Source organism: Bos grunniens, chromosome 20 (assembly GCF_055505025.1).
Source record: "Bos grunniens cultivar Pamir isolate PY7600 chromosome 20, Bosgru_T2T1.0, whole genome shotgun sequence".
Lineage (NCBI taxonomy): Eukaryota > Metazoa > Chordata > Mammalia > Artiodactyla > Bovidae > Bos > Bos grunniens.
The window spans coordinates 31,731,135-31,749,881 of NC_141184.1; the positions used below are offsets into that span (position 1 = coordinate 31,731,135).

Consider the following 18,747-nt stretch of genomic DNA (forward strand, 5'->3'; position numbering starts at 1 on the left):
TCCAAGAAAGTGATAGCACCAAGATAAGGTCTTTGCCATCCCCTAATTACTCCTTGGAAGGAAAGTTATGACCAACCTAGACAGCATATTTGGAGAAGGCAATGGCACCCCACTCCAGTACTCTTGCCTGGAAAATCCCATGGACGGAGGAGCCTGGTGGGCTCCAGTCCATGGGGTTGCTAAGAGTCGGACACGACTGAGCGACTTCACTTTCACTTTCATGCATTGGAGAAGGAAATGGCAACCCACTCCAGTGTTCTTGCCTGGAGAATCCCAGGGACGGCGGAGCCTGATGGGCTGCCGTCATGGGGTCGCACAGAGTTGGACACGACTGAAGCGACTTAGCAGCAGCAGCAGATAGCATATTCAAAAGCAGAGACATTACTTTGCCAACAAAGGTCTGTCTAGTCAAGGCTATGGTTTTTCCAGTGGTCATGTATGGATGTGAGAGTTGGACTGTGAAGAAAGCTGAGCACCGAAGAACTGATGCTTTTGAACTGTGGTGTTGGAGAAGACTCTTGAGAGTCCCCTGGACTGCAAGGAGATTCAACCAGCCCATTCTGAAGGAGATCAGCCCTGGGTGTTCTTTGGAAGGAATGGTGCTAAAGCTGAAACTCCAGTACTTTGGCCACTTCATGTGAAGAGTTGACTCATTGGAAAAGTCTCTAATGCTGGGAGGGATTGGGGGCAGGAGGAGAAGGGGATGACAGAGGATGATATGGCTGGATGGCATCACTGACTCGATGGACGTGAGTCTGAGTGAACTCCGGGAGTTGGTGATGGACCGGGAGGCCTGGCGTGCTGTGATTCATGGGGTCGCAAAGAGTCGGACATGACTGAGTGACTGAACTGAACTGAACTGAATAGAAGATGAAGGACATAAACATATTTCTGATTAACATAGGCTAATCAAGTCCCTAAGAATCTACATAAATTAGTGTAAGTATCTCAGCTTCTTAATCAAACAGACTTTATTCTTCAATTCCACCTCCATTATATAAGACTCTATAACCCTGACTAAGTTATTGTCCTCTCTGTGACAAAGTTGCTTCATCTCTGAAGCATGGGGATGGGGGTTAGTGAAAAAACATACAGCCACATCTCTTCATGCTGGTGCTCCCATGAATGTGATCAAGGGGAGTTTGGCTGTCTTATTTTTTTTTTTTTGGCTAGGAGAGCTGGTAAAGAAAATGCCTATACTGGAAAGTAAGTTGATCTAAATTAGGACTTTTCAAACCCTTTAGGCAGAAGAAATATTTTTCTTTTTTCAAATACGATCTTGCAAATAAAGCAGATAAAAAAATCAGAATTTTATGAAGCATAAATTTTGTAAGTTCAAGTATATAATGCTTAAAAATAGTTCAGTGGGATCCAAAGAGACTATTAAAATGAACAGAAAAATTTGAAATCAAGTTTACAGATGGCAGTTACAGAGTTATATGGTTGCAGCATCTAATTTTTTTCTATGGTTTTTTTTTTGTTTGTTTGCACACGTGTGAAGTTGCTTCAGTCATGTCTGACTCTGTGACTCTATGGACCATAGCCCGCCAGGCTCCTCTGTCCATGGGTGGGGATTCTCCAGGCAAGAATACTGGATTGGTTTGCCATGCCCTCCTCCAGGGGATCTTCCCAACCCAGGGAAAGAACTCAAGTCTCTTAAGTCTCCTGCATTGGCAAGTGGGTTCTTTACCATTAGTGTCAACTTTTATTTGTTTGTTTGCACAGCACTGAAAAATCTTGACTCACACAAACGGCTGTAAATGATACGATAACAGTTTAAAACAACTTGATCTGTAATCTCAGGATATTTCTCAATTGAATTGTGTTGATAGGATACTTTTATTCTAAGGTCTGTAGAAAACCAAATTAATATGTATAAGTTAATATACTGATGGTTTTCAATATGTTAAAACTCAACATATCCTATTTTTTTAATGTAAGCATTATTCCTTACTGCATTTTTAAAAACTAATTTTTCAATTAAATTACTTTTTTGAAAAATGAAATTAGAATCAAACATTTTTGGAAGCCCTGGAACAGAATTTGTAAACTAACAGGTTTGATGAAGTCTGTATACTTATTCCAAATGTTTGCATCTATGATAATTCTTCTGCCATTGGCTGCTTAGCAAATCTGCCAAAACTCTGCTGTACATGGAGTTTATCCTCTGGTGGCTTCTAAGGGAAGCCTGGGAAGGTACAAAGTACTCACTGCCTGGCACAGATTGAGTGCTCTGCACAGAGCTGTTGTCATGAACACCACATTGTTGTCACCAAGGATGCCCATCAACTAAGCAAGTAATAGCAACTCTGTAGTACAGAGTTTGATAGGGGGACAGAAGTCAGTGTGTTGGTCAAGATAGTAGCTACTCAGTTTAGAGCTCAAACAATATCACAGGAGCCTATAAGAAAACCACTGAGATAGAGAATGGAGGCTTACAGCCCAGACAGACGAATTAAGCAGATGGCACTCAGTATAATTCCCTCACATGGTATACAGAGTTTCAATACCAGTTACAGATGCAAAACAATCACTCCAAAAGTGAATGAAATCTGTGTCTACTTTTATAACTCTCATTTCTTTAATACCTACTGCTATGTTATACAAAAAGGAGGCACATAATTTGTTGCTGTTCAGTCACTAAGTCGTGTCCAATTCTTTGTGACTCCATGAACTGCAGCACCCCAGACTTCCCTGTCCTTCACTATCACCCTGAGTTTGCTCAAACTCATGTCCATTGAGTCAGTGATGCCATCCAACCACCTCATCCTCTGTCATCCCCTTCTCCTCCTGCCCTTAATCTTTCCCAGCATCAGGGTCTTTTCCAATGAGTAGGCTCCTCACATCAGGTGGCCAAAGTATAGGAGCTTCAGCATCAGTCCTTCCAATGAATATTCAGGGTTGATTTCCTTCAGGATTGACTGGTTTGATCTCCTTGCTGCCCAAGGGACTCTCAAGGGTCTTCTCCAGCACCACGGTTCAAAAGTATCAATTCTTCAGTGCTCAGCCTTCTTTATGGTCCACCTCTCACATCCATACATGACTACTAGAAAAACCATAGTTTTGACTATACAGACCTTTGTCAGCAAAGTGATGTCTCTGCACACAATCATTGCTTATAAATCAATGAAAAGTTAAGCTGAACCAAATCCTTTTATTCTAAATCTGGCTACTTGAGCCATCAGAGTCCAGCAGACACAAATCTAACCCTGAATCTGGCAGGTGTGGGGACTCCGAACTAAGCACCTGTCACAACACTGAGGCAGCTATGCCATTTTAGTTCTGCTCATTCAGGGTCTCTAGTATTACTGATGCAACTAGTTCTAACAAAGCAGAATTTCCAAAATATAGGTATAGGTAGTACCAACTGGCTATACCTTTCATCACTATTTTTTTTGCACCCACATGAGTATATACAAGAGCTTTTCTGTATTCAGGTGCTTAGATCAGGAAGTAAAATTGCACCAAAAACCAAATGACTCACTCCTCTCGAGCATGAATGACACTAAACAATGGGAGACAAGGAGCAGATGTTGCCCAAGACAACCAACAGCCATCAGGGTATTTTGGAGACACAAAGTAGGAAAAGCACTTTTTTTCAAAATCAGTTGACTGTATCATTTTCCTAACAGTCCAAATACGTAATTTTCATTCATTGGCCGATACCTGGGAGTCCTCTTGTGTTCTATTATACTGGATTTCAGAAACTTAACAATCACACACAAAAGAAATGTGGTTACTTTTCACTATGTTGTTTCAAATTTCCTTAACTCAGGAACATCTTTTCTTTCATTCTCTACTGGAATAACAATGAAAAGCACAGATCCTCTTTGATGCTCTAGTTAAAGGTCAATGGTTTTTCCTCATTTTCAGAAGAAAACGTGTCACTGGTGCTGATTCAGGAGAAACACTGCCAAGGCTGCTGCTCCATTATCCAACTGCACTATGCCCTCATCCTCTGATGTGCCTCCTTTAGATGCTTGATTTTACATTGTACCCTTATGTGGCCCTAGTGGTAAGAACCCATCTGCCAGTGCAGGAGACATAAGAGAAACTGGTTCGACCCCCTGGAGGAGGGCATGGCAACCCACTCCAGTATTCTTGTCTGGAGAATCCCATGGACAGAGAAACCTGGCAGGCTATAGTCCATAGGGTCGCAAAGGGTCAGACATGACTGAAGTGACTTAGCACGCAAGCATGTTGTCCTATAGATACAAAATGTTGATTTCTGGCTCAAAGCTGGCTCTCACTCATTTGCGATCAAGTTTCTCATTCATTTTCTTTCTTTTTTTTTTTATGCTGGGTGCATTCTTTTTTTTTTTTTAATTGGAGGCTAATTGCTTTACAATATTGTGGTGGTTTTTTGCCATACATTCACATGAATCAGCCATGGGTGTACATGTGTTCCCCATCCTGACCCTACCTCCTTCCTCCCTCCCCATCCCATCCCTCAGGGTCATCCCAGTGCACCAGTCCTGAGCACCCTGCCTCATGCATCGACCCTGAACTGGCGATCTGATTCACATTTTCTACCATCTTGTCTTGCCTTGTGCTTTTCTCCTCTCACTGGGAATTGCTGACTCTACTTAGAATGCCTTCCCCTTCGTTATTGCAGGAGAAAGACGACACATGCTTAAGAATTGTCAACTGCTTCCTTGGAAGACTATTTTGAAATTACTCCACACCCATAATGACCTTTACTGAGTTCCTGTCAAAATTATATTCAGTTCCACACATCATCAGTAAGCGCTTCCTCCTGTGTCCCAACAAGCCCCACATATTGCTTAGTTGTACCTCAGCTGTTTTGAAGTGAGTCATCATGTTTGATAAAATTCTCTTCTAACTCCCACAGAGCTTGGCAGGGAATTGGAATAGTCACCTTCAACATTTACTGACTGACTTAACCAGGTCAGTGTCTCCACCTCTTAAAATATAAAACTCTTGATGGCATTACTCTCTTTTTTTCTCTGTACTGCATCACAGTACCCTGATGGATAAATGCTTTCTGACAATGGCTGTGGCCCTCGATCTGGAATATTCCATCACAGCTCCTTACCTGGATTAAAAACCGGAAACCAGTGGTAGAATGCATTCCTGTAGGGAACAGTGTCAAACTCACTGCACTGCATCTGCCGAAAAGTGGGTGTGTCCGGGCGACAGGGGTGGATGTTGCACAGGCGATAGCGTTTTCTTTCTCCAGTGCAGTACTTCCCTCCGAACTTTGGTCTACACATGAAACACACAAATTGCTCTCTAATTTCCTTAAAGGCCAGTATTCTATGTTAAAAATGCTCTGTCCCCGCTTATTTCCATTTCTGTCTTTTCTCTTTTTTCTACTGTACACATTTTTCTCTGGCTAACTTTTATGATTACCTCCAATATTTTAGTTTCCTGTTGAGAAAACTATAATGGCACCCTGTGACCATAGGATACAGTCCAGCCTCTTTAGCATGATGGCATTCAAGGCCATCATGATCCTGACTTACCTCACCTGAACATGGTTTCTTCCCACATTCCTTCTCATTTGCACACCGCTCCCGTGATACCAGCTGACTTGTTTGCTTCCCCCCCTCACCCCGCCGTGCTTCTAGATTTCCACTCTTCTCTAAATGTCTACATACTGCCCATCCTTTAAAGACAAATAAATGTTATTTCCATCTCCATCATGAATTCTATCTGAATTACTGCCAAAAGTAACCTCTTTCTCCTCTGGATAACATTTCGTTATCCAGCTGGAGGCACTTTCTATACTTATCACACCCAAAGATAATTCTTTAACCAAGGCAGTTCACAGTCATCAATTCCCTGTATGCAGAACTAAGCACTGTACTTCACAGTTGAGGCTAGGCTTGGTGGTTTCCTATTTGTGATGATGAAGTGATACTCTATGACTTGGCAGCTCTCCAATTCATTTCCATCTAAGAGCCTTTTATGAGCCAAGCCCTGCTGGGTTCTCACTAGACATCTGACCAATATAAATCAAGGATAGAGTGTCAGCATTGGCTGGTCAGGCACTGACCTGAATCTGTGACTGTATTTTTATTGACCTTCTTCTCAATGAACTTAAGCAAACCAGCTACTGAGATCAGATATGATCACTCTATGGAGTCACCCAAAGAGACTCTATGACAAACTGTAGCCTCTAAGATGGGAGTTAGGACCATTTTTTCCCCCTCAAGCCAAGTTAGGGGATTCATTTCCTCAACAGGAATGTCCTTTTTCTGACAACCATGGATTGCTGACCATCCTCCCAAGAAGGCTAAGGACTGGCAGTGGCTGATACTCAACAGTGACCACAGATCCTGGAGTAAATTGCTTGTATTTCCTGATTACAAAAATGGAAATAGTTTTTCTGATCACATTGGAACAAACTATAAAATAAAGATTTTCTGTAAAACAATTCTACAAGAAATTCTTTATTTTGAATTTTTGAAGCCACAGGAACCTGGTGTTTTAACAAAAAATAAGATTTTAAAACAATTTTGCCCAAATCCCTCAAATGTACACTTACTTATAGGCATGGGAAATGATAAAGATGTCACAGTAACTACCATTTACTGACAAATTTATGTAGTAGTTAGTGTGTTGAGTTATTCATAGATATTAACTTATTAACCTTTAGGAGAAATTACATATATAGTTAGATAGTTTATATGTGTATATATACATGCATATATATATATATATACACACAGTAATACATTTATAATAAAAAGGAGGTAAGATTTAGAACTGAGATACTGATGGAATTGTTTTAATATATATCATTTGCCTTTTAAAATATGTGACTTTTACTGTTCAACACAGACTAATGTAAATTTAGATAAAAGAAGTTTAAAACATTTTCTATTTATAGGAGTCATCATATGTACACTGCTAAAAAATAATACTTAGGAACTAGTATACCAGCAAATAGTGAAATGAAGAATGTAATATATATATATTTGGAAATCAAGAAAACAGAATATTTCACATAAAATAATCATTATACAAACTTAAAATATAAAAAAATTAAGCAATTTGATTAAAAAATTGAAAGCAACTTGTGAAATAACTTCTATGAAATCCTTAACAGGCTAATACAGAACTGTGAGGTTTACAAAATTCTTATCTAAAACATTAAAAATAATCATCCTCAAAAAATGTGCCAAGCTATATATGATTAGTTACCCAAGAGAAGAAAACTATTTTTACAAAATTATACATTCATTATAATGGAAAGAAAGCTGTGTCTTGTCAGTAAAATTGGGTATGATAATCCTCACTGATAGAATGGGGTTATTTAAAAGGACTTAATTATATAATCGTCTAGAGACTTTCACATGGATTGTACTTTTAAAAATTTTTTGCTTATTTCTCCAAATGATGAAATCAGTTTAGTTACCTAAGTTCGAATCCAGTACTAAGCCAAAATGAGACAAAGCAAGAAATAAAAAAAAACAAAACTTTTTTCTTCATGCTCTATGAATCTTCCTTCTGGCTCTCTTTGTCTCTGGGAACCTACTTAGTTTCCTTGGAGAGCCTTGGGGTCACTGACATCACCCCATCTACAACTGGTCTCCCAGTGCTCAAGGAAGGAAGAAAAACATCTTTGACTTGACTTACTCAGGGTTGTTACAGAGCCTCTCTGCACTCTGGGCTCCAGCCCCACAGGTCCTGGAACAGTGGGACCAGGGTGACCAGCGGCCCCAGCCTCCAGGAATGCTCTCTGGTTTTTTGCCCACTGTGATACACTTGCCAGCCATACACCACTGAAAACGGAAGAGACAGGAGATGCATATGTCAGAAAGGTTCCATAACAAGCTGACTCAGGAACCCTCGCAGCCTGAACCGAGTTCTTCCTGATCAAGCAGACTTCCTACAGTCACACATCAGATGTAGAACAAAGAGCATCTCATAAAAGAATTTCCCTTGAAAGTCTTGGGTTTTATAATCAGAGAATTTCAGGAATTAAAGGGAATGTTATGTGCCTAGTTGCAGAGAAAGGAGTATGACTCAAAGTGTAATTGGCAGACTTGCATGCCAGAATGTTAGCTTCCTTTATTAAGAAAATCTTGCTATGGAAAGTGTATCAGCTGAGTATGCTTAGTAACATAGCTGTTCAGTAATATAATTGATTTACTTTCTGATGCAAGCTTCTTATCTTGTTGAGAACCATAACAAACATTTTGTAGACTGGCACCATGATAGCACTCCTCTATAGCCTCTAAGGCAATGGCACCCCACTCCAGTACTCTTGCCTGGAAAATCCCATGGATGGAGGAACCTGGTGGGCTGCAGTCCATGGGGTCACTAAGAGTCAGACACGACTGAGCGACTTCACTTTCACTTTTCACTTGCATGCATTGGAGAAGGAAATGGCAACCCACTCCAGTGTTCTTGCCTGGAGAATCCCAGGGACGGGGGAGCCTGGTGGGCTGCCGTCTATGCGGTCGCACAGAGTCGAACATGACTGAAGCGACTTAGCAGCATAGCCTCTATGGGTATTTAATGTTTGCAACAGATAACTCATCCCCTCTGTAAAAAATCTGCTCGTTGCTGAAAAACCCAAGTTTTTACAGAAGTTGAAGTTCTTTCTAATATCAAGAAAAATTTCTGCTCTTCTATAACTCTTTGCATTGTTTCCAGTTCTAGTATTTCAAGTGGCTCAGGAAAAACTCCACACTCTCCCTCTTCAAGGGACTCCCTCAACAACTATCAGTTTAGGAGGGTGAACATACAAAAAGGGAAACAAGAAATGCAAGCTGGTTGTTAGAAATGACCACATTTCACAGAGGATCTGGGTGTGTTTTATCTGCTTGCCTCCTCTTCCTCATTATTTCTGATGACTGTGGATTTTGATTAAGCTCTATGATCTTAATGATGAGTCAGGACATACTCAAGCTACATGAAGACACCCACTAAACACATAAACCCTAGGCCCACACAAACCCAAACTGTGCTCTTGAACAGCATGTATTACTCTGTCTTCAGGTAGTCTGGACATCTAACATCTCTGAGTTCTTGGGTATGGGTAGGACTTTAAGAAATGCAGTCATGTCAGATGATGAACAGGCCTCCCAGGAGGCTCAGTGAGTAAAAAACTCGCCTGCCACTGCAGGAGATGCAGGTTCGATCCCTGAGTTGGGAAGATCTCCTGGAGGAGGGCATAGCAACTCACTCCAGTATGCTTGTCTGGAGAATCCCATAGACAGAGGAGCCTGGAGGGCTACAGTCCATGGGGTCACAAAGAGTCAGACACAGCTGAAGCAACTGAACACGCACACATGCAGATGATGAGCAAGAAGATACCATATGGTCTGAAATTACATCCTTGGAAAGAAGAAGCCACTGACTTGTCCTTCCCAGTGTTCAATATGAAAGTGAAAGTGTCAGTCACTCAGTTGTATCCGAAGTTTTGCAACCCCATGGACTGTAGCCCGTCAGGCTCCTCTGTTCACAGTATTTCCCAGGCAAGAATACTGGAGTGGGCTGCCATTCCCTTCTTCAGGGGATCTTCCAGACCCAGGAATCAAACCCAGGTCTCCCACATTGCAGGCAGACTCTTTACCATCTGAGCCACCAGGGAAGCCCTCAATGTTCAATATGGAGCGGGAGAAAAGGTTAAAGTGAAGGTCGATGATAAGCTCAGCAGATGTTACTGATCACAAACTCCACAAAAGTTCATCAGGGAAAGGTGGGCCAGATGTTGTGTAATTGGAGTGTGGCTTGGGTCTCAGCCCTGTCTCCCTAATTACCTGTCCCAAGTGAAGGCTCAAGAGAAATAGTGGAAGTGGAGTCCTTTCCTCTGGCAAGTCTGACTGTATGATGATCCGCATTCACCCAGAAACAGCTCCTCTCCAGGGCCTCCCCCCCAGCTCTGCCCAAGAACATAAGCCCCCTATCCCCACCTTCCTTCCTCAGCCTGGCACCCCACTGACACCTCACCTTCTTCTCACCACACTGAGTCCCATCTGCAGCAGCGTCCAACTTGGAGCGACAAAAGCCCTTCACCGAGCACCACAGTGTCTGGCAAACATTCTGGAAAACAAATATGAGGCTGAGCTTTTTTGTATTTTTCAAAACTTGCACAAAAGCATTTCTACAATGATGGTGTAATCTACACAGGTTCATCCACATATGCACAATAAATGCTACGGTTGTTACTGAATGAGACTGATGGAAAGTGATCACTCAAGAAACCTCAGTTTAAACTTAATCTGAACATTGTCATTACATATAAACAGTTGGCTGTAAGCCATTCTAGGCCATATGGAAATGGGAGATAAAACACATTTGCCAAGAGTTGAATTTCTATTTGTGTGGCATAATATCCACTGTTCAATGCCCTCAGGAAGGGTTCTAACTGTTGCTTCTTGATCTGCATAAAGGTTTCTCAGGAGGCAGGTGAGAGGAGGAGGAGTCTAATATACCCATCCTTTTAAGAATTTTCCCCAGTTCATTGTGATCCACACAGTCAAAGGCTTTAGCATAGTCAATGAAGCAGAAGTAGGTGCTTTTCTGGAATTCTCTGCTTTTTCTATGATCCAATGAGTGCTGGCAATTTGATCTCTGGATCAAATAGTTCAAAGGTAATAGTAAGGAGAGGTAATGAGAGATGGAATCAGGAGAGCAGTAATAAGAATGAAGAGACAGGACAGAGCCACAGATTCAATCACAGGTTAAATACCAGGGCTTGACTTATCACTTAGATGTTGAAAATAGAGAAGAATGAATAAGGGATAAATCTTATTCCTACCTTGGCCTCTGGAGGTGCTCAGCAACCAGATAGGAAATTTAGGAAAGGGAGCAACTTCAGGGATTAAGTTGGTTGCTATGGTGTCTGCAGGTGTGAATCACTGTGATTCTTGAAAAGCACTATAGCATTTTCTTAACCACCACCCAGTTGTAAAGGATACCAAGGAGGTGGGTCAAAGAATATGAATGATCTCAACTTCAATCCTTCTAGTTACAGACATCTTGCCATGAATAGAAAGTTTCCATTTCTGGATCTTTGAAAGTGAAAGTTTCTCATTAGCGTCTGACCCCTTGCGACCCCACAGACTATACAGTCCATGTAATTCTCCAGGCCAGAATATTGAAGTGGGTAGCCTTATCCTTCTCCAGGGGATCTTCCTAACCCAGGGATCGAACCCAGGTCTCCTACATAACAGGCAGATTCTTTACCAGCTAAGCCACAAGGATTTCCCAATATTTCCCTGGCCCTCCTTTAGTATGTTGCATCTCGAGCCCTGCACATACCCGCCAGAGGCACCTAGATACCCAACACTTACTTCTACTTCCTGGCAGAAGGTAGCATTGGGGCCATACTGCAGCTGGCATTGGTGGTGAACATCATAGATCACTCCAGGGGCAATGATGTTGGATTTCAAGCCTTTCTTTTGGGGGATGTCATCCAGACAGAACCCCCAGCCTCGGCTGAAAACAAGTGAATAGAAATGAGAGCAGTGGCTTACAATTTCCTTCTAAATGAAAGGTTTAGTTTTTAATTCAAGAAAACCTTCTATTTCTCTAGTGTTCTATGTCCTTTAAGACAACTTTATTTCTACTAGGTCCAAGGTAAGAGTTGTCTAAAAGTAAATACAAATCACAGTCCCACACCGTTTGCTCAGATGTGATCTAAGAAATATTTACAAGCAGTGGTAAAATGAAAAAAAATTATATTACCCTCAGTGGGGTATGGTGACAACTTCTGACTTGTCCTAGTCATTCTTGCCAGTCCCCCAGGGACTCAAACTCACTCTTGGGTCATAAAGAGCCCCTTTCAGATGACAAAAAGCTGAAGGAGGGTGGGGGAAGACAGAGTGTTCACCTGGCTGAAGCTGGAGGCAGAACCCACCTGGATGTCAGAGTCAGAGAGCAGAAGCGAAGTTACCTGTTACAGTTACTGTTACCACCCTGACATGACCTATGAGAGGACCTGAAGCTTTTCCAGGTCTTGGGTAGAACTCAAAGTGACTTCCGGTGTTCAGAGCCCTGAGTGAGGCTATGCTGAGATGTGCGGTCACTTACTCCAGGAAGCGAGTGATATAGTCCTTGCTGCACTTTGACCATGTCAGCGGGGCGGGATTGTATTGCAGCTGGCGGGACATGATGTACAGGTGCCTGCCCAAGGGCTCACAGTCGTTTTCCTTCCCGTCATGCTGGATGCCGAAGCTGCAGGGAAGCACGGAACACAAGGATATTAAAGAGGCAGGCATGAAACAAGAGGAAAACCACAGTTCCTCCAAGGTGAAAATAACCCACAGTGAGCCACCTTTGTATAGAAGGCATCTGATTACAAAGTGGGACTTTGAAGTTGGAGGGGGCTAGCTAATTTTCAACTAGAAAGCACAGGAATCACTTTAGGCATAGTTTTGTTCCAAATACACAACCCTGGGAGCCGCGCGGCTAATCCAAAAACTTCCGTTTGGCAGAAAGCTAAAAGCTTCCAGTTTGGCTTTGGCTTTCTATGAGACTACAGTCAGGAGGGCAAATCTTGCCTCCAGCTGTATTCTTTCTCCTGCTGTAGCAACTGCAGCACAAAAGAACAAAACTTCCTTTTGCTTTTTCATCATAATTCACTTGAGAGCATGAATGGCAAAGCCTATGGGAGACTTCGTCAGAAGCTGCAAGCTTGGAATGGATGGATTTCTCTCCAGTATCATACAAGTCCTTCAATATATGGACATTAGGGAGCACGCACAATCTAGTGGGCTCCCCAGGTGGCATGAGCGGTGAAGAACCCATTTGTCAATGCAGAAAATGTCAACAGATGTGGGTTTGATCTCTGGGTTGGGAAGATCCCCTAGAGAAGGGAATGACAACCCACTCCAGTATTCTTGCCTACAGAATTCCTTGGACAGAGAAGACTGGTAGGCTACAGTCCAGGGGGTCGCAAAGAGTCGGACACAACTGAGTGACTAACACTTTTACTTTATCATTGTCTAGCTGGCTTGTTTTCCTTTTTTAGATGAGAGTTTGAGATTTGTCAAAAGTCACAAGCTAGTTCGTGACAAAGCTGAGTGTTCTGCAGATCTCTGTGCTCCTAAATCAGAGTTCTTGTCAGTGTCTCATTCAGTCGGCTTCCTGACCTCCATTGCCAGGGGTAACCAGGTGAAGCAGCCTTGAAAGGCCCTAAAATGCTTATCTGACTCCCACGGCAAGGGGCTGCCTGGGAAAGAAGCTGACTGAGAAGTGTCTGTTTATAAGCCGAGACCTCAGGATCACTGCCAAGATGCTTTCTGAGTCTCCACAAGACCTGTCTCTGTTGGAATCTGCTTTTTGGAAACTTGCAACCTGGAGATCTTGGCTCAACTTTACAAATTTGAACAGAGGAAACTATGACCTTTTACTCTGCTGGTGAAATGCAATTCCTCTGACAGGAAAGCTCATATCTAACTTTAATAAAATCTCTGATCAACATTAGCAACTCTTGCAGAAAAAAGTCTTTGTGGGATTTAGAAATTTTCTTGTATTATTTTTAATGCATTAAGATGTTATTAACTTACTTACAGACTCTGATCACATTCCACATGAATACAAAATTCACAAAGGAGTCACAGAATTAATCTACCAAGCTCTTTAATCACTCAATCACAAAGAATTTAATTCAATGAAAGTTTTTTGTTTTGGGGTTTTTTTTTTCTGAGCAGGCCTTTCCCAGGCTGTTGAAAATCCAGTCCTACCCTATTCATTAAGTATTCCACATGTTCACCTGTTTAATAATTAGGAAAAATCTTAAACAAACATGGTTCTAAAAATCGCCATTAATAATGGCTTTTCTAGGATCAGCCTTTCCAATATGACAAGCCAGATGTCTGGATCTTATATACTTTGTTAGTCACTTAATCGTGTTCAACTCTCTGTGATTCCATGGAGGCATTTCCCAGGTAAGAATACTGGAGTGGGTTGCCATTTCCTTCTCCACGGGATCTTCCTGACCCAGGGATCGAACCCAGGTCTTCTGCATTGCAGGCAGATCCTTTACCACTGAGCCACCAGGGAGGCCTATCCTATATACCGGGTGACTTCAAACCTACCCTCTAAATACATCAGCTCCCCAAAAGCTCATGTTGCTCCATCTAAAGTTCTTAGTTCACTAAGCACTCCCCTCTCCAGCTCTATCACTCCTGCTTCCATGCAACAAAAGAAAAGCAAAGCTGCTAAACAAAGGTTCCTCTGGACATGTCCACTCTCTCTATATGAGGGGGAGTGCTAGAGTCATATGGGATCGGGGTCAGTGAAAAATGAGAGACAGGAAAAATACATGAGGTCAGAGGGACGAAAGGTGTTTCCAAGAAGCTACCTCCTAGCAAGTGGAATAAACCTCAAAAGCAGTTTGGAGTAAGAGCCTACTACAGGCTGAAACAACTCACTAGCTGCTGAATTAGCCTGCTTTACTACACCTTGGTTTTACAATTCCTGCTAGATGGGTTTATGAAAATTACAGACATGAAATAGCAAGCTAAGTCACTGCCTGAATCTTAGGGTATCACTTGGTCAGACATTTCTTGCTTTTTACTATTCATGTTATGGTGGAGTAGAACCAGCAGAGAACAAGAACCATGAAAGTATGAAGGTGAGCTTTTCTGACTCATTCAGGAAATACCAATTTGGCATATGCAACAAGGAAAGCTCTATAAGTGAAATAAATGGAATATCCCAATCCAGAAGAATGGGAAATACTGGATGGATGTGGTGTTGCAAGTGTTCATCTCTATCATGATATTTTCATTACTTTAAGGGAAAGGATGCTAGATCTCAGAGAGGTTTTTAAATTTCCTTCTGGAATTCCATCTTCATTTTGGTAATTCACCTATTAAGGGATGAGAGCTTAGGTATGGATGATGGATATAATCTAGGCTTCTCATAAATGGAACTTAAAATTTTTCTCAAAATAAAAATGCAATTATTTAGGCTAAAGCACCAGTTAATTAACTTCACTTTCTATTTTAAATCCTATGCAATCAGTGATGAAATAAACAAGTTTTCAAGATCAATGGAGTATCTTTTTAATTAAACTATAGTGACTATCTTAGAATAGTGGCTTATTATTCTTTTTCTTTTTCTGGCACCAGGCTGTTTCATTGATATGCCCAGTGTTTCTCAGTTTGGTCCACAGCTAGTTAGAACTTTATATCTAAAAAGAGAACTGAATATTTCGGAAGCATCTTGTGCTATAAACAAATTTCTCAGGGTACTCCTAATGTCTTCTCTTCTTCAGTTTTGTGACTTACCGAAGTATTTTTTCTGTCACTCAAATTCAAACTTATATGTCTTTCTTCAACTTTGTCTTTCTTTCCTCTTCTTTTTTGTTTTCAGTCATGCCACTCGGCTTGCAGAATCTGAGTTCTCTGATTAGGGATCGAACCGAGCACCCAACGGTGGAAAAGCAGAGTCCTAACCACTGAACAACCAGGGAATTCCCCAATTTTGTCTTTCCTATCAGTGACCCTAAACTTTTTTGCCATTTAAAAAATAGTGCTTTATTTAGATCAACTGTACATGGCCCAATGCCCTCTTTTAAAATTTTAATTCATTATATTTACATATTAAATTTATATTATTATATCATCATAGATTCAGATGCAAGTTGTAAATAAATAAAACAAAGAGGTCCCATGTACCCTTTACCCACTTTAGCCTCATGGTAACATCTTGCAAAACTATAATATGATACCACAGCTAGGATGCTGATGCTGATATAGTCAAGACACAGAACATTTTCACCTGGTGGAATTCCTCATGTTGCACTTTGTAGCCAGATCTACTTTCCAGCCCTCCCCCATCCCCTTCTTAAGCTCTGGCAGCCACTAGTATGTTCTCTATGTAGATAATTTTATTATTTCACTAATGCTATGTAAATGGAATCTTACAGTATATAACCTTTGGGGACTAGTTTTTTTAACTGAGCATAATTGTTCAAAGATTCATCAAGGTCACTGCATGTATCAATAATTGGTCCTTTTTCTTGCTGAGTAGTATTCCATGATCTGGATCCATCACAGTTTATTTAACCATTCACCACATTGAGCTGAAACAACCCTTGGGTTGCTTCCAGTTTGGGGCTATTAAGATTAAGCTTCTATAAACTTTCATGTATAGGTTCTTTAAATATGAACATACATCTTCATTTCTTCTTGATAAATGCCCAGAGTACAACTGCTGGATCATAAGTAGTATCAGTTTACTTTTTAAAAACTGCCAAAATGAATTGAGGATAAAGGATCCATTCTTTGGACATAAGTGAGCATTTGAGAATGTCTTATCAAGCAAGTCTTCTCCACTTTTCTTCAACTTGGGCATACCATTGCTGAGAATGCCTTGAGCAATCATTTCTCAGTTTGATCCAGCTATATTGCTTGACACTGCTTGACTAGAGATGCTGCTGACAACAGTGACTTTATTCGAGGCCGCAAGGGACAGTCCTTCCATGTACCAGGACTGAGGGTGCCTATACATTTGCACATAAGAATAATTTTCACTTTGCCAAGTTATTATCAACATGCCAATAACTATGGCCTGGTCTTTTCAGTATTTTGTCCTCAATCTTATTTAATTAAAAGCAAGTCACTTACCCTCTCTGTATTTGAATTTTTGATAATTAAGGATACTACACTGTAGCACATTTATCTCCCAGGGCTTTTTGGTAAGGATCAAAGAAATCACAGTACCTAATCATATCTACTCATTTCAGATATAAGAAAATAAGCACAAAGAAGTGAAGGGAATTCTCTAAGGTAAACATATTGGCTGATGGAAAAGCCAGAATAACCACTCACATGTCCCAATTCCCAAGCCAATACTCTGGTTTAGTACTTTAGGTAAAAGTATTTTGAAAAGTTCCAATATTATATGAGAAAAATGGTGAGAAAGCCCAGACCAGAGAGTCCAGGCCTTAAATAATCTAGTCAGCAGGGCTCTTCCTAATGCCACCTCTTTTTCTGGCTGGACATTCAGAATATGCTCAGTGTTTTGCTTTCTTTCAAGCTAGTGACCACATAACAGGTAGGGGTGCGGTTGAGCCATTTATATGACTCCCCACTCTGAGCTTCCACCTCATATGATGTTCTCTCATTACTGGTTAATAAATACATCAATATATTAAGTTACAAATAAGCTAAGATCTTTCCTCCTGAGAACCTCTGATACTTAGAGAATTCAGAATTCTCAACATTCCTTTACTAAAAATTTCTGAAACCTGCCTTCAATCAATTGATCTAATCAAATTTATACATTTTTGTGACAACTCAGACTTCCTGTTAACTGATGTTTGTTTGATAGTCTTTCCGAGTTTAAAGCAGTTTTCCTTTATTTCTTTTTTTCAGTGTCCTCCTTTAATACACATAAGTACAATGGTGCAAACAATAATATCTAATTCCTAATGTTGGGAGAAGGAAATGGCAACCCACTCCAGTGTTCTTGCCTGGAGAATCCCATGGACGGAGAAGCCTGGTAGGCTGCAGCCCGTGGGGTCGCACAGAGTCAGACACGACTGAAGCGACTTGGCAGCAGCAATGTTGTTGAGAGAAGTCAATGACACAATGTGAAATGTCTGGCATAAAGGAAGGGCAAAGAATGTTAAGGTTTGTGACTTTTTAGTGATATTAATAACATCACTATTTCATAAGAACTAAATAGGAATTGGAGAAGGCAATGGCAAGCCACTCCAGTACTCTTGCCTGGAAAATCCCATGGATGGAGGAGCCTGGTGGGCTGCAGTCCATGGGGTCGCTATGAGTTGGAAGCAACTGAGTGACTTCACTTTCACTTTCATGCAATGGAGAAGGAAATGGCAACCCACTCCAGTGTTCTTGCCTGGAGAATCCCAGGGACAGCAGAGCCTGGTGGGCTGCTGTCTATGGGGCTGCACAGAGTCAGACATGACTAAAGCGACTTAGCAGCAGCAGCAGCAGCAAATAGGAATTACTACTCCTGAGTTAATCAATTAAGTTAAAACTATCTCCTTGTTTCTGCTCACCTTGTTCTAACTCAGAGACTTGCAGTGGTCTCTATGATTCTGTGATGTTGATGGTACAAGGGGTCGGGCAGAGAAGACAGTGGAATATTGAACTTGTGTCTTTCCCCAATCCCCCCTCGCCACATTACAGATGAGAAAGCAGAGATTTAGGAGGTAATTCTCAAGCCAAAATGCAACCCGACTCTTCTGACACCCTGATACTGATGCATGATCAGGAGGAGGAGATCTCAGTTTCCTTGGCCCTTTACCTGTGTCCGAGTTCATGGGCAACTGTGAAAGCCAAGGGGAGTCCAGAGTCTTCATTGATGTTACAACTCCGGTGAGGCTGGCACATTCCTGACAGGTGGGACAGCCCCAGAGTCTCGCAGCGGTGATTGACACCTGCACAGAGGTCTTTTCTGAAAGCAAAGAACGGGGATGTGGAGGTGCCTCAAGACACATCTAGGAAAAAAACCCATCTGGCCATGAATTCACTTGCAATATGGTCTGTAAAGCATGATTAAAATTGTTTTTAAACGTCCATATAAATCTTAGGGAGCGATTTTGAATTCACTAGGATTATTCTGATTTTACCACTTCATTATTGAATCTCATTCACACCCAAAGAAATATATGAAAATACAGCAAATGTTTTAATTGAGTTGCTTTTATTCTTAATATCAGGAAGCCAAATTATATTATTTGACACACAAGAGAAAGGATTTGATTGAAAATTGGAATTAATCGAACTTTTAAACAGGGAAAGGACAATCATCAGTGGTTGAGGTTTTTCAAACACGAAATGC

The 18,747-nt window shown here is 41.2% G+C and overlaps 1 protein-coding gene across 11 annotated transcripts in view; it reads right to left on the reverse strand.

Moving 5' to 3' along the window:
* The window catches only part of ADAMTS12 (ADAM metallopeptidase with thrombospondin type 1 motif 12), a 395,312-nt gene that overhangs the window by 147,678 nt on the left and 228,887 nt on the right, over window positions 1–18,747 (reverse strand). For all 11 annotated transcript variants that reach the window (XM_086361321.1, XM_086361330.1, XM_086361323.1 and 8 more), the window contains 6 exons: window positions 18,211–18,360; window positions 12,013–12,156; window positions 11,274–11,418; window positions 9,928–10,020; window positions 7,606–7,751; window positions 5,057–5,226 (listed from right to left, as the gene is read on the reverse strand). In XM_086361321.1, the coding sequence (XP_086217447.1) occupies window positions 5,057–5,226; window positions 7,606–7,751; window positions 9,928–10,020; window positions 11,274–11,418; window positions 12,013–12,156; window positions 18,211–18,360 (848 nt within the window). The remainder of the gene's footprint in view (window positions 1–5,056; window positions 5,227–7,605; window positions 7,752–9,927; window positions 10,021–11,273; window positions 11,419–12,012; window positions 12,157–18,210; window positions 18,361–18,747) is intronic.